Source organism: Anguilla anguilla, chromosome 13 (assembly GCF_013347855.1).
Source record: "Anguilla anguilla isolate fAngAng1 chromosome 13, fAngAng1.pri, whole genome shotgun sequence".
Taxonomy (NCBI): domain Eukaryota; kingdom Metazoa; phylum Chordata; class Actinopteri; order Anguilliformes; family Anguillidae; genus Anguilla; species Anguilla anguilla.
In genome coordinates this window covers 2,602,864-2,615,479 of record NC_049213.1, presented here as the reverse complement: position 1 = coordinate 2,615,479, position 12,616 = coordinate 2,602,864, and the positions used below count along the sequence as shown (strand labels likewise).

General features: G+C 48.7%; 1 protein-coding gene across 3 annotated transcripts in view; it reads left to right on the top strand.

The window, feature by feature from the left end:
• cers5 (ceramide synthase 5) overlaps nucleotides 1-12,616 on the top strand; it is a 28,785-nt gene that overhangs the window by 15,155 nt on the left and 1,014 nt on the right. For all 3 annotated transcript variants that reach the window (XM_035388804.1, XM_035388802.1, XM_035388803.1), the window contains exons 2-9: nucleotides 333-438; nucleotides 1,467-1,597; nucleotides 2,321-2,378; nucleotides 2,679-2,729; nucleotides 3,586-3,678; nucleotides 6,153-6,281; nucleotides 6,788-6,894; nucleotides 9,110-9,266. In XM_035388804.1, the coding sequence (XP_035244695.1) occupies nucleotides 358-438; nucleotides 1,467-1,597; nucleotides 2,321-2,378; nucleotides 2,679-2,729; nucleotides 3,586-3,678; nucleotides 6,153-6,281; nucleotides 6,788-6,894; nucleotides 9,110-9,266 (807 nt within the window). In that variant the 5' untranslated portion in view covers nucleotides 333-357. The remainder of the gene's footprint in view (nucleotides 1-332; nucleotides 439-1,466; nucleotides 1,598-2,320; nucleotides 2,379-2,678; nucleotides 2,730-3,585; nucleotides 3,679-6,152; nucleotides 6,282-6,787; nucleotides 6,895-9,109; nucleotides 9,267-12,616) is intronic.

Sequence of the window (12,616 nt, the reverse complement as noted above, 5' to 3'; positions counted from 1 at the left end):
TATTTTATTTTGTTTTGTGTTGCTGTACTAAGTGCGTGATTCCTTCTGTGCAGGTTTTATATTAAATTCTGTTTTGTGTTGCTGTACTAAGTGCGTGATTCCCTCTCTGCAGGTTTTGTGTTGCTGTACTAAGTGCGTGATTCCCTCTCTGCAGGTTTTGTGTTGCTGTACTAAGTGTGTGATTCCCTCTCTGTGCAGGTTTTGTGTTGCTGTACTAAGTGCGTGATTCCCTCTGTGTGCAGGTGTTGTGTTGCTGTACTAAGTGCGTGATTCCCTCTGTGTGCAGGTTTTGTGTTGCTGTACTAAGTGCGTGATTCCCTCTCTCTGTGCAGGTTCATTGCGCGGCCATGCGCCTACATGCTGCGGCTCCCCGCCCAGGTGGGCCGGAGAGCTCAGCCCCACGCCGTTCTGGAGAAAGTGTTCACGTCCATCACAAAGGTGCTCCCTGAACGCCTCATAAGCCTGCCATGGCTGCCTCCACCACCGGCAGACTGCGCTGGGGTTATGTGATTATGGCTGTCCTTTTCCCTCTCTCTCTCTCTTACTCTCTCTCTCTGTTTCTCTCTCACTCTGTCTCTCTCTCTCTCTGCCGATGGGGTGGACTGGTAACACAATGTAAATTGAGCATTAAGGAACATGCTGTTTCAGCCTATGTGTGAGGAGCAGTTTCTGCAGAACTGCGACAAGAAAGAGAGATAAGAGAGAGAGAGAGAGGCAGAAACAGGACGGGGCATGAACTAGACTTTATTCATCCCCCAAAAAAATGGCAGGGAAAGCGCTAGTGGCATTAAATAACTGAGAGGCAGAACTGTAAGTGATTTTGTGTGTCTCGGAGTTAAGTGTTGCACGTTGACCTTTGACCTTGCTTGCCTGAAAACGGCTGCAGACCAGAGTGAACTATGTGGCGCTGCGTTCTGAAGCGATGACACTCTACGACTCATCGAGGAATTGTGTGCTGGAGCACGTCAGGCTCCGGCTCCACAGTGGTTATGTTTCAGGAATTAAACTGGAGCCTGTTTATATGGTGCAGTCGCATATGATTTTAGAACAATTGTATGCATCATTTTAGATTTTAGTATGTCGACAATAGGACCACTCCAACTAAATTGTACGGTCACATTAAAGAATAATTTTGTTCCAATTATTGGTAAAAGGGTAGATTTATATTAAGATTGCTGGTAATCTGCGGAAAGGTCACTGGTATGCAATGGGTCGAGGTGTTTCAAAATAATTCTTCCGCCTGCTCTGTCTCTATTTCTGTCACTTAACAGTTGTACTATCAGTATGAATTGGGGCAAAAGTGTTGACATGTCAAGTGTGCTTCAGTGGGAAAACATAAGTACTTGCACTGTGCCTTTAGTATGAATGAGCGTGGCACAGTATTTCAAATGGTTACTTGACCTGGTTATGGTTTCCCCCGCCATTTTGGCTCTGACCCGGTCTTCTGCGCTCCCGTCCCCTCGCAGTGTCCGGACTCCCGGCACCTGGACGGGCTGTCCAAGCAGCTGGACTGGGAGGTGCGCAAGGTCCAGCGGTGGTTCCGGCGGCGGCGTAACCAGGACAAGCCCAGCACCCTGACCAAGTTCTGCGAGAGCATGTAGGTGCCCGTGCCCGTGCCCGTGCCCGGCAGCCTTGCCCGGGCAGGCCTCCCCGTGCCCATTCGTGCCACCGTTCTGTAAAAGCAGCGTTGTCACGAGAGCGCGATTTGCCTGCGTCCCCCGGGGAGCCCTTATTTGTGTAAATGAAATCATGTGAAGCGCTGCTCTTTATCTACGCTGCCAAACTTTAAAAAAAAAAATCTGAGCTGGGCGGCTCCCAACACCGAGAGCGTGCCTCCCTACCAGGTTCACCAGGTCTGGAAAGGTTTTAATCCAGGACTATTGAACAAATGAATTATGGGCAATCTCTTGAAATCTCTGCATTTCAATGTGGAAAATTTTTACCAGATCAGACCCCTGATTCCTGTGATGACTTGCTGTATTGAGGCGAGGGACGTTCCCTTTTTTTAAAACGGCGGCTTTCGTTAAGTACGCGGTAATGTGGCTCCTCTTGAGTGTTCAGCAGGCTGGACAGCAGGCCGTGAGAGAAAGCGAGGCTTTTTAAAATCTCCCAAACGGAGGACCTCATGCCTCCTTTCACTCACAGCAGGTTCTGCTCGCTGTGGAATCTCTTTTGAGGAAGTAGGCCCGGTTTGCTGGCTTGGGAAAGTGCCTGCAGGTTATATTTAGCTCCCTGTAAGCCAAAATAAAGCAAATCTGCGCCTCTCCCCCGGCCTCGCTCGCTCCTAACTCCAGGCCTGTTTGTTCTGCTGTCCATGCAGGTGGCGGTTTACCTTTTATCTGTGCATATTTACCTACGGACTTCACTTCCTCCGGCAGGTGAGTCAGAGGCCCGGTAATGACAGGGAGCAGGGGGGCGGGGCCTGTTGGTCATTAGTGGAAGGCTGGGGGTTTGTACTGCCCCGGAGAGACACCAGGCTGTGTTTTTGCTCCGTTGAAATGGGATCTCTTGAGGTCGGCTCAGGTTAGCTCAGGTTAGCGCTGAGGGTGGAAGCCATGGGAGGACAGCCAGTATGACTGCAGGCCTGCTTGTGTCTTTAAGCATGTAAAGGCCTAGAAGCTCACTGAGATATGGAGGATGAGGAAAATGGTGATGATGATGGTGATTGTATTTTTCAGTCCACCTGGATGTGGGACACACGGCAGTGTTGGTACAACTATCCTTACCAGGTGAGATGGGATTATGAAAAGGGTGCTGTGTGTGTGTGTGTGTGTGTGTGTGCATGTGTGCGTGGGTGCGCGCGCGCGCTGTGTGTATGTGTGCGCGCATTGTGTGTGTGCGCGCGCTGTGTGTGCGCGTGTGTGTGTGCACAGTGTGCGTGTGCATGTGCGCGCTGTGTGTGTGTGCGCGCTGTGTGTGTGTGCGCGTGCGTGCGTGTGTGTGCGCGCGTGCTTGCGTGGAACCCTAATCGAGGAAGTAAGGCTGCACCACAACAGGAAGTTGTCTGTTAGTTGTGCTAGATTTTGTACTAAATCTGTGCTATATTTACAGTAATGCGGCCTTTTCCCTCCAGTTCAAGTACACCTGGCCGTTCTGCTTTTGTTTCAGAGCGCTTAAAATTAGGAAATGCAGTTGCAGATGTCTGCATATCTGACCTTAGATCCACAACGGACCGTGACTGTTTCTGCTTCGACCTTACAACTACTGTGTGCAGGATTTAATAGACTGAGTCATTTAAGTGTTCTGAAGTTTTTGGTAAATTGATGATTCTTGATGAATGGCAGCTGAAGACTATGCTAATATTCCTCCTGTGGTTTAATCTCCATGTGAGCAGATGTTGGGGTGCACAGGTAATTGGGAAGTTGTGCCGGGGTAAACTCCACACCCACCCTGGCCCTGTTGGGTTTAGCAGAGTGGGGTCTGGTGTAAACTCCACACCCACCCTGGCCCTGTTGGGTATAGCAGAGTGGGGTCTGGTGTAAACTCCACACTGGCCCTGGCCCTGTTGGGGATAGCAGAGTGGGGTCTGGTGTGAACTCAAAATGGGCGTGTCAGACACACAGGTGTGCTCCTCCTCTCCTGCAGGTGCTCTCTCCTGGTCTGTACTACTTCTACGTGATAGAGCTAGGCTTCTACTGGTCACTGGTCTTCTCCCAGTTCACCGACATCAAACGCAAGGTGAGAGAGAAACGACGCTCACACACACACACACACACACACGCTGGTGGTAAATGTGCTTGAGTTAGCGCTGAGCTCTGAGCTCTGGCTGGTGAATGTGCTTGAGTTAGCGCTGAGCTCTGGCTGGTAAATGTGCTTGAGTTAGCTCTGAGCTCTGGCTGGTGAATGTACTTGAGTTAGCGCTGAGCTCTGGCTGGTAAATGTGCTTGAGTTAGCGCTGAGCTCTGGCTGGTAAATGTGCTTGAGTTAGCGCTGAGCTCTGGCTGGTTAATGTGCTTGAGTTAGCGCTGAGCTCTGAGTTCTGGCTGGTAAATGTGCTTGAGTTAGCGCTGAGCTCTGGCTGGTAAATGTGCTTGAGTTAGCGCTGAGCGCTGAGCTCTGGCTGGTAAATGTGCTTGAGTTAGCGCTGAGCTCTGGCTGGTAAATGTGCTTGAGTTAGCGCTGAGCACTGAGCTCTGGCTGGTAAATGTGCTTGAGTTAGCGCTGAGCACTGAGCTCTGGCTGGTAAATGTGCTTGAGTTAGCGCTGAGCACTGAGCTCTGGCTGGTAAATGTGCTTGAGTTAGCGCTGAGCTCTGGCTGGTAAATTCCAGTGGCGGTCCGGCCGCCGCACCAGATACTGCGGCTTTATTTAGCCGAACAATTGCTCATCATATGACTGTGAACGTTCGCTGTAATAGAATCATTTCGATTAGAGCGGCTGAGAGTCATAGGTCAGCTGAGGCCAACGCTGAGGGTTTGAGGGAGAGAGAGAAGGACAGAGAGAGGGAAGGAAGGAGGGGAAAGACGGGGAACTGGGAAGGAGGGAGAGAGGAGGGAGAGGGTGAAAGCAGGATTGTTTCCAGGCAAGTACCCAAAACACTTGAGCTCTAAGTTTCCTCCTCCCTCTGCTACTGGTTAGTCATCTGCTGAATGCGTCTTCAGTGATGTGTAAATCGGAGAAAAGGGATTTCTAAAAATGACACTACACACAAATAAATTCTTTTTACAAGGTGATGCCTGCCAGGCTTTTACACCAGCTCACACTGTGATGCAGGGCTCTTTTCCCCTGTTAATTATTAATGTATAAATATGGACCTTGGTTTGAAATATAGACCTTGGTTTGTCAGTTTTATGGAGTCTCATTGTCACCCGGGCTGGGTCAGGTACACACCTGGGTCAGGTGCCAGTGTGTGTTTAAATCTTTAGCAGATTTCATGGTTATCAGTTAAATGTGTAAATAACCAAAAATGTGCAAACACAGGAGAGTAGAACTTGGCTTTAAATATCGGCCAAAATAGATGTTTCTTAAAATTGTCTGTGATCTGGAAATAGCAGGAAAGCAGGAAGTATTTGAAATGTAGTGGCAGATTTTAACACATCTGTTTGGGAGAGCTCGCGCTAGGCGTCCTGTCTTCTGAAGCGCGTGTGGGCACATGCTGCGTCTTTCAGCTCTCCGTAACCGCAGTCCCTCATCCACCAGCAGGAGGCGCTAGCGAGCAATGAGGCTGTATCACGGCCAACTGAAACCCTGCCGTTCCTGATGCGGGAGCATGCGCTAGAGCCGTTTTTATGCCTCTCCGTCCGTCCGTCCGTCCCGATTCTCGTGAACGCGATATCTCAGGAACGCCTTGAGGGAATTTCTTCAAATTTGGCACAAACGTCCACTTGGACTCAAGGATGAACTTAGTAGATTTTGGTGGTCAAAGGTCAAGGTCACTGTGACCTCACAAAACACGTTTTTGGCCATAACTCAAGAATTCATATGCTAATTATGACAAAGTTTCACACAAATGTCTAATAGGATAAAATGATGAAGGGATGACATTTTATATCCAAACGGGCTACCGGTTGGCGGAGATATACAACCACGAGGCGGTATTTCTAGTTAAAATATAAATTATTCTGCTTCAAGTATCTTTCATGGAACTGTACTTTTTCAGTGGTTGGTGTATTGAGTGAGGGGATATTACGTCTGTCATAATACCAGCACCCCCCCCCCCCCCCTTAATTTTGGTATGGTCTGTAATCTCTTTGTGTTTATATGTCTGTTAAATTGTATATAAACCCCTTCTAAATATGATTTATCCCTGTGCCCGTGGTTTGTCTTCATGTGCGTGGATCTCAGTTTTCAGAGAGTACAATGGGGAAACTGGTCTCTTGTGCCTTCGGTCTGTACCATTTTTCCCAGAAGGGGAGATGTTTTGCACGCGCTTTACCGATAATTACACGCTCGGCGTTCAAGCACGCTGCACGACGGCGATGTGGCGTGTCAACCTGTATCTGACATTTTAACTGCAAGAAGAAACTGGTCGGTTGATTCGCTGCGGCCCAAGGCGTAAGATCCTGCTTTGCATGCGACTGTCGTCCTGAAAACGCGCGCGTTCACACGCGCGGCCTTCACGTCTGCGGCGTGATGTCGTGCGAGCGTCGATCGTCTCCGTGGCCGTGTACCGGGCTCGTCTCCGGGTCTCACTGGCTTTCGTTCTTCCTCAGGATTTCCTCATCATGTTCATCCATCACCTGGCGACGGTCGGCCTCATCAGCTTCTCCTACGTCAACAACATGGTGCGCGTGGGCACGCTGGTCATGTGCGTGCACGACGCCTCCGACTTCCTGCTGGAGGTACGGCGCGCCGACGCTTCGGCGCTTCAGCGTTCGAAGGGTTACAAATCACCCCTTTTGAAAGGGGACTAATTTTGTACATGCTCCATGTCCCTAGAAGAGCTAGGGGACAAGCAAGCTCTGCAATTGCTTCAGGCTCTTTTTTACATATTTCTTTAAACTTGTCCTTCGTGTATGTCAACGTTCTGCTTGTCTCTTCATCTCTCTCTCTCTCTCCCCCCTCTCTCTCTCTCTCACTCTTCCTCTCTCTCTCTCTCACACACACACTCTCTCCCTCTCTCTCTCTCACTCCCTCCTCCTCTCTCTCTTCCCCCTCTCACACTCACTCACTCTTCCTCTCTCTTTCTCCCCCCTCTCACACTCACTCAATCTTCCTCTCTCTTTCTCCCCCCTCTCACTCACTCACTCACTCACTCTTCCTCTCTCTCTCTCTCTCTCTCCCCCCTCTCACACTCACTCACTCACTCACTCTCCCTCTCCTCCCTCTCTCCCCACCCCCCCCTCAGGCCGCTAAGCTGGCTAACTACGCGCGGTACCAGCGCCTGTGTGACTCCCTCTTCATCTTCTTCGGCGTGGTCTTCTTCGGCACGCGGCTCATCATTTTCCCTTTTTGGTGAGTGTGGGGTTTTTTTCTTTGGGGGGGGGGGGGGGGGGGGGGAGAAGAACCGGCGTGTGCCGGGATCTGTCGGCGTGTGTGGGGGGAGCGAGCGCGGCCGTCTAGAATGGCGGTAACCCGAGCCGCTGTATTCAGTGTCGGGCCTGAAACCCATCTGAGCGTGGGGGTGTCTGCTGACAGCGGACTGAGGCGTAATCCTGCCGAACCGGACCCCCCCCCCCCCCCCCCACATATGCCCTGCCGCATCTTCATTTATTCATTTACTTCCAGATTAGCCAAAATAGCAGAGCAGGGATCCGGGCGATGGCGCCTGACGCCTGTACTGTATGGAGGATAGGGACATGAGCTCTGGAGTGCTCATAGCAGGCCTGGCTCAAATGCGCATGGAAGCGCATCACTAACAGACACTACAATTTACCATCATATGAAACCCATTTATTCCTCATATTGGTGAAACTAGATGTTCCTCTAAAATGATCATTAATCTGCTGGAATTTTACTGGTGTGGAAAGGTTAAAGTATTTCAAATAATCATTGACAGCTGTGATTTCTTTTGGTAGTATATTTAACTTGTCATTACAGTTTAGTGCAGTGCAGTAGGGTTTAGTGCAGTAGGGTTTAGTGTAGTACAGTAGGTTTTAGTGCAGTGCAGTAGGGTTTAGTGCAGTAGGGTGTAGTGCAGTAGGGTTTAGTGCAGTACAGTAGAGTGTAGTGTTGTGCGGTAGGGTGTAGTGTACTACAGTAGGGTTTAGTGCAGTGCAGTAGGGTTTAGTGTATTACAGTAGGGTTTAGTGTAGTGCAATAGGGTGTAGTGTTGTGCCGTAGGGTTTAGTGTAGTGCAGTAGGGTTTAGTGCAGTGCAGTAGGGTTTAGTGTAGTGCAGTAGGGTTTAGTTCAGTGCAGTAGGATGTAGTGTTGTGCAATAGGGTGTAGTGTTGTGCAGTAGGGTTTAGTGCAGTACAGTAGGGTTTAGTGTTGTGCAGTAGGGTTTAGTGCAGTACAGTAGGGTGTAGTGTAGTACAGTAGGGTTTAGTACAGTAAGGTTTAGTGCAGTACAGTAGGGTTTAGTGCAGTACAGTAGGGTTTAGTGTAGTGCAGTAGGGTTTAGTGCAGTACAGTAGGGTTTAGTGTTGTGCAGTAGGGTTTAGTGCAGTACAGTAGGGTGTAGTGTTGTGCAGTAGGGTTTAGTGCAGTACAGTAGGGTTTAATGTAGTGCAGTAGGGTTTAGTGCAGTGCAGTAGGGTGTAGTGTTGTGCGGTAGTGTTTAGTGCAGTACAGTAGGGTTTAGTGTAGTGCAGTAGGGTGTAGTGCAGTAGGGTTTAGTTCAGTGCAGTAGGGTGTAGTGCAGTACAGTAGGGTTTAGTGCAGTACAGTAGGGTTTAGTGTAGTACAGTAGGGTTTAGTGCAGTGCAGTAGGGTGTAGTGTAGTGCAGTAGGGTTTAGTGCAGTACAATAGGGTGTAGTGCAGTACAGTAGGGTGTAGTGCAGTACAGTAGGGTTTAGTGTAGTACAGTAGGGTTTAGTGTAGTACAGTAGGGCTTAGTGCAGTGCAGTAGGGTTTAGTGTAGTGCAGTAGGGTTTAGTTCAGTGCAGTAGGATGTAGTGTTGTGCAATAGGGTTTAGTGTAGTGCCGTAGGGTTTAGTTCAGTGCAGTAGGGTTTAGTATAGTGCAGTAGGGTTTAGTATAGTGCAGTAGGGTGTAGTGCAGTACAGTAGGGTTTAGTGCAGTGCAGTACGGTTTAGTGTTGTGCCGTAGGGTTTAGTGTAGTGCAGTAGGGTTTAGTGTAGTGCAGTAGGGTTTAGTTCAGTGCAGTAGGATGTAGTGTTGTGCAATAGGGTTTAGTGTAGTGCCGTAGGGTTTAGTTCAGTGCAGTAGGGTTTAGTATAGTGCAGTAGGGTTTAGTGTGGTGCAGTAGGGTGTAGTTCTGTGCTGTAGGTTTTAGTGCAGTGGAGTAGGGTCTGTTTCCACAAAATGTATTCAAGCTTGATAGAACTGTTATACAAATACTACACTAAACCATAATTTCAAAGTGTCACATTCAGCAGTATTTGAGTTTTGATGCTTATGAGGCTTTTCTGTTCTGATTGTGCTTTGCTTCATAACGTGCTTCACTGACAGACAGCCAGGGGTCTGCAGGCTTGTGTTCAGGTTTTAAGCCGTAAGGGTGAGTTGGAGGCGGGGTCTGACGTGCTGCTGGGTGTGTGTGATGCAGGATCCTCAACACTACGCTGTTTGAGAGCTGGGAGATCATCGGTCCCTACCCCTCCTGGTGGCTCTTCAACGGGCTCCTGCTGGTGCTGCAGGCCCTGCACGTCATCTGGTCCTACCTCATCGCCCGCATCGCCTTCAAAGCCATAGTGCGCGGGAAGGTGGGTGTGACGCATGTCACTGCATGTACCCGGGTCACTGCATGTACCCCGGGTCACACCATATACCCCGGATCACTGCATATACCCCGGGTCACTGAATATACCCCGGGTCACACCATATACCCCGGGTCACTCCATATACCCCGGGTCACTCCATATACCCCCGGTCACTGCATATACCCCCGGTCACTGCATATACCCCGGGTCACTCCATATACCCCGGGTCACTGCATATACCCTGGGTCACTCCTTATACCCCCGGTCACTGCATATACCCCGGGTCACTGCATATACCCCAGGTCATTTATACCGTTGGCCACGCTGTATACCCTGGGTCACACCTTTCACCCTGAGTCACTCCATATACCCCGGGTTAATTATTTCCTTCCCTGATTTTTTTAATATTCTGTAGATTTTCCAGTTATTGTGAGGTCTAAACTGAGACCAGGTGACTGCTGCTCAAACTCCTTTCCCAGAGGAGGCTGATTCTTAGCAGATCAGATTTATAGATGCACAGGCACCACTTTAACTTGGGCGATTGATTGGTCTGAAGCAGATAACTGATGCCTATGCTTTCTTTAAAAGGAGAAAGAGTTTGTCATTATGTTTAGCAGAAATTAAGGATCAGTGCTGTCGTGTAGCATAGCCAAGCATAATGCAGCATGCTTAGTGTCATGCTTGACCATCTGAAGCCACTACAGTAAGCTGAAGCTAAGCAACGCTAGCTTAATGATAAAATGACCTTTGAGAGGTTACCTATATTACTGCTAGTGGCTACAATAGAATATTACGTGTATCTCTGCAACATTGCGTGTCTTACTTGTTTGAGTCCATGGCTGCTGTTGTCAGCGGCAGATGTTGCTAGGCTCTTTCGCTCCTGTTCACTGGACGGCGGGAGAGGGGACTTGCGAACTGTCAGGCCAGTTAGCCCACACATGACTCAGACTTGCGTTTAAAATGGAAGCTGTGCGCGACTCTTACTGTGAGGCCCCTGCTGTACACTCATAGCGTGCTTGTGCACGTTGTCGCGTGTGGGCATCCCACTTCCTCTCTGTGTTCAGCCATGTCCTGGTTTCAGAAAGAGCTCGTGCCTGCCTACATTTATAGCATTCCACTGCCCCTGATCTAGGTTAGTCTCCTGAGATAAAATCTCATTTTCAGAAGAAACCTGCAACATCTTGCCCTATGTACAGTAAAAAGAAAAAAACAAGGCATTAAAATATTCAGGACACACATATCAGGACACAAATAGCAATCAGATCAGGAATAGCAATCACAACGGTCAATCACCAGTTTCTCAACAATCTAGCTTACAAACATGATTAGGTACCAATTTCATGTTCTCATTCATGTTCCAAATCAGTGTAATAAAATATCAGCGAGGCCAGCCTTGATAGTTACACCCATGGATGCCGATCTTCACCAAGCCAACAGTCCTGTACACTCCACATAAATTATGTCTCAGGACTCTGCTCTTTGTTTGAAGAGAAGAGGTTAACGTAAGGACTCAGTGGTAGAAGTGACTCACTGTAAGGACTCAGTGGTAGAAGTGACTCACCATAAGGACTCAGTGGTAGAAGTGACTCACCATAAGGACTCAGTGGTAGAAGTGACTCACTGTAAGGACTCAGTGGTAGAAGTGACTCACCATAAGGACTCAGTGGTAGAAGTGACTCACCGTAAGGACTCGGTGGTAGAAGTGACTCACTGTAAGGACTCGGTGGTAGAAGTGACTCACTGTAAGGACTCGGTGGTAGAAGTGACTCACTGTAAGGACTCGGTGGTAGAAGTGACTCACCATAAGGACTCAGTGGTAGAAGTGACTCACCGTAAGGACTCGATGGTAGAAGTGACTCACCGTAAGGACTCGGTGGTAGAAGTGACTCACTGTAAGGACTCGGTGGTAGAAGTGACTCACTGTAAGGACTCGTGGTAGAAGTGACTCGCTGTAAGGACTGGTAGAAGTGACTCACTGTAAGGACTCGGTGGTATTAGTGACTCACCGTAAGGACTTGGTGGTAGAAGTGACTCACCGTAAGGACTTGGTGGTATAAGTGAATCGACATAAGGACTCTGTTGTAGAAGTGACTCACTGTAAGGATTCGGTGGTATAAGTGAATCGACATAAGGACTCTGTTGTAGAAGTGACTGACTGTGGAAGGACACGGGTGAACAGATTGGTTTTTCCAGGTATGATGAGCTCCTTAGTTTTTTAACATTACTTTTCCAGTGAACCCAGCACTGGCCTGATCAGTTAGGTTCCCCATACAGAGGTGGGTCTTTTGAATGTCACCTAATCAAAGCCATGTCATGAGCATATTTCACATGATTGTGCAGTAGTGTCTTCTGTCATCATTTCATTAGTATATATGGAGAATAACAGAAAAGATACAAACCTGTAGAACACCAGTGTTCATTTACTTCTGTATCTCCTGATTTCCTTCTTCCTTTCTTTTTCCTCATACAGTGCTTTTCTTTTCTGTGTGGTAGGGTATGTGGATTCACTTTCCTCTCTTTCTCTCTGTAGAACTGGCTGCTTTCCTCTTTTCAGGTAGAGGGAGGATCCTGTCTTTCTCTGTCTGTCTCTGGCCTGAATGTGCTCCTCCACTCCTCCCTCTCCTTCGCTCTCTTCCTCTCTCAGCCTCACGGGGAACTGCACTTTTCCGCTCCTCTCTGCTGTAAGTCCTTTTACCCTTTCTCTTCCTCCGCTTTTCTCCTTCTCTCTTTTCTTTTCTGCGGCTTGCGCGCTCTTTAGCGCAGATTGGGTTCGAACCTCTGCGGCCTCCCCCTCTCCGTTTAGCTCTTGGAGCGGTGAATTTATAACCTGCTCACCTCAGTCAATGTGCATATCTGCAAAATGCATGAAGTCCTCATTCAGTCACTGCAGTGCCATCTTGTGGCCGAAGTGTGGCATAGGTGGAGACGGGGTAAAGGTAAATTTTCCCAGGAAGTACACACTGTTACCAGGCTTGGGACTGCTTGCCAGGTTATGGCAGAGACCTTTGGTGAGTTCAGGCGCAGGCCTGGTACTGTGCCGGTTACCTCAGTCTGCGGGTAAACGGCAAACCGCACACCTAACAAAAAGAGTGACGGCAAATATGGACCACTCCACCAACGGCTATTCAAAATCAACCTTCAAAGTGTATTTGTTATGTGGGTTCAGTACTTAGAAATGGCCCAGGGCCCATCAGATCCTTTGTGGCCTGGTTTTGTGTATTGTGAGTTACCTCAATTCCATAAAAATGGCAAACTAAATCGTTTGTTCAGTAGGTAAAGGTTTGAAGCGCCTTTTTTTTTGATAAATAGCCGTTTGTAACAGATGACCGCAAAGGAGGCTATAAAGGTGAGGC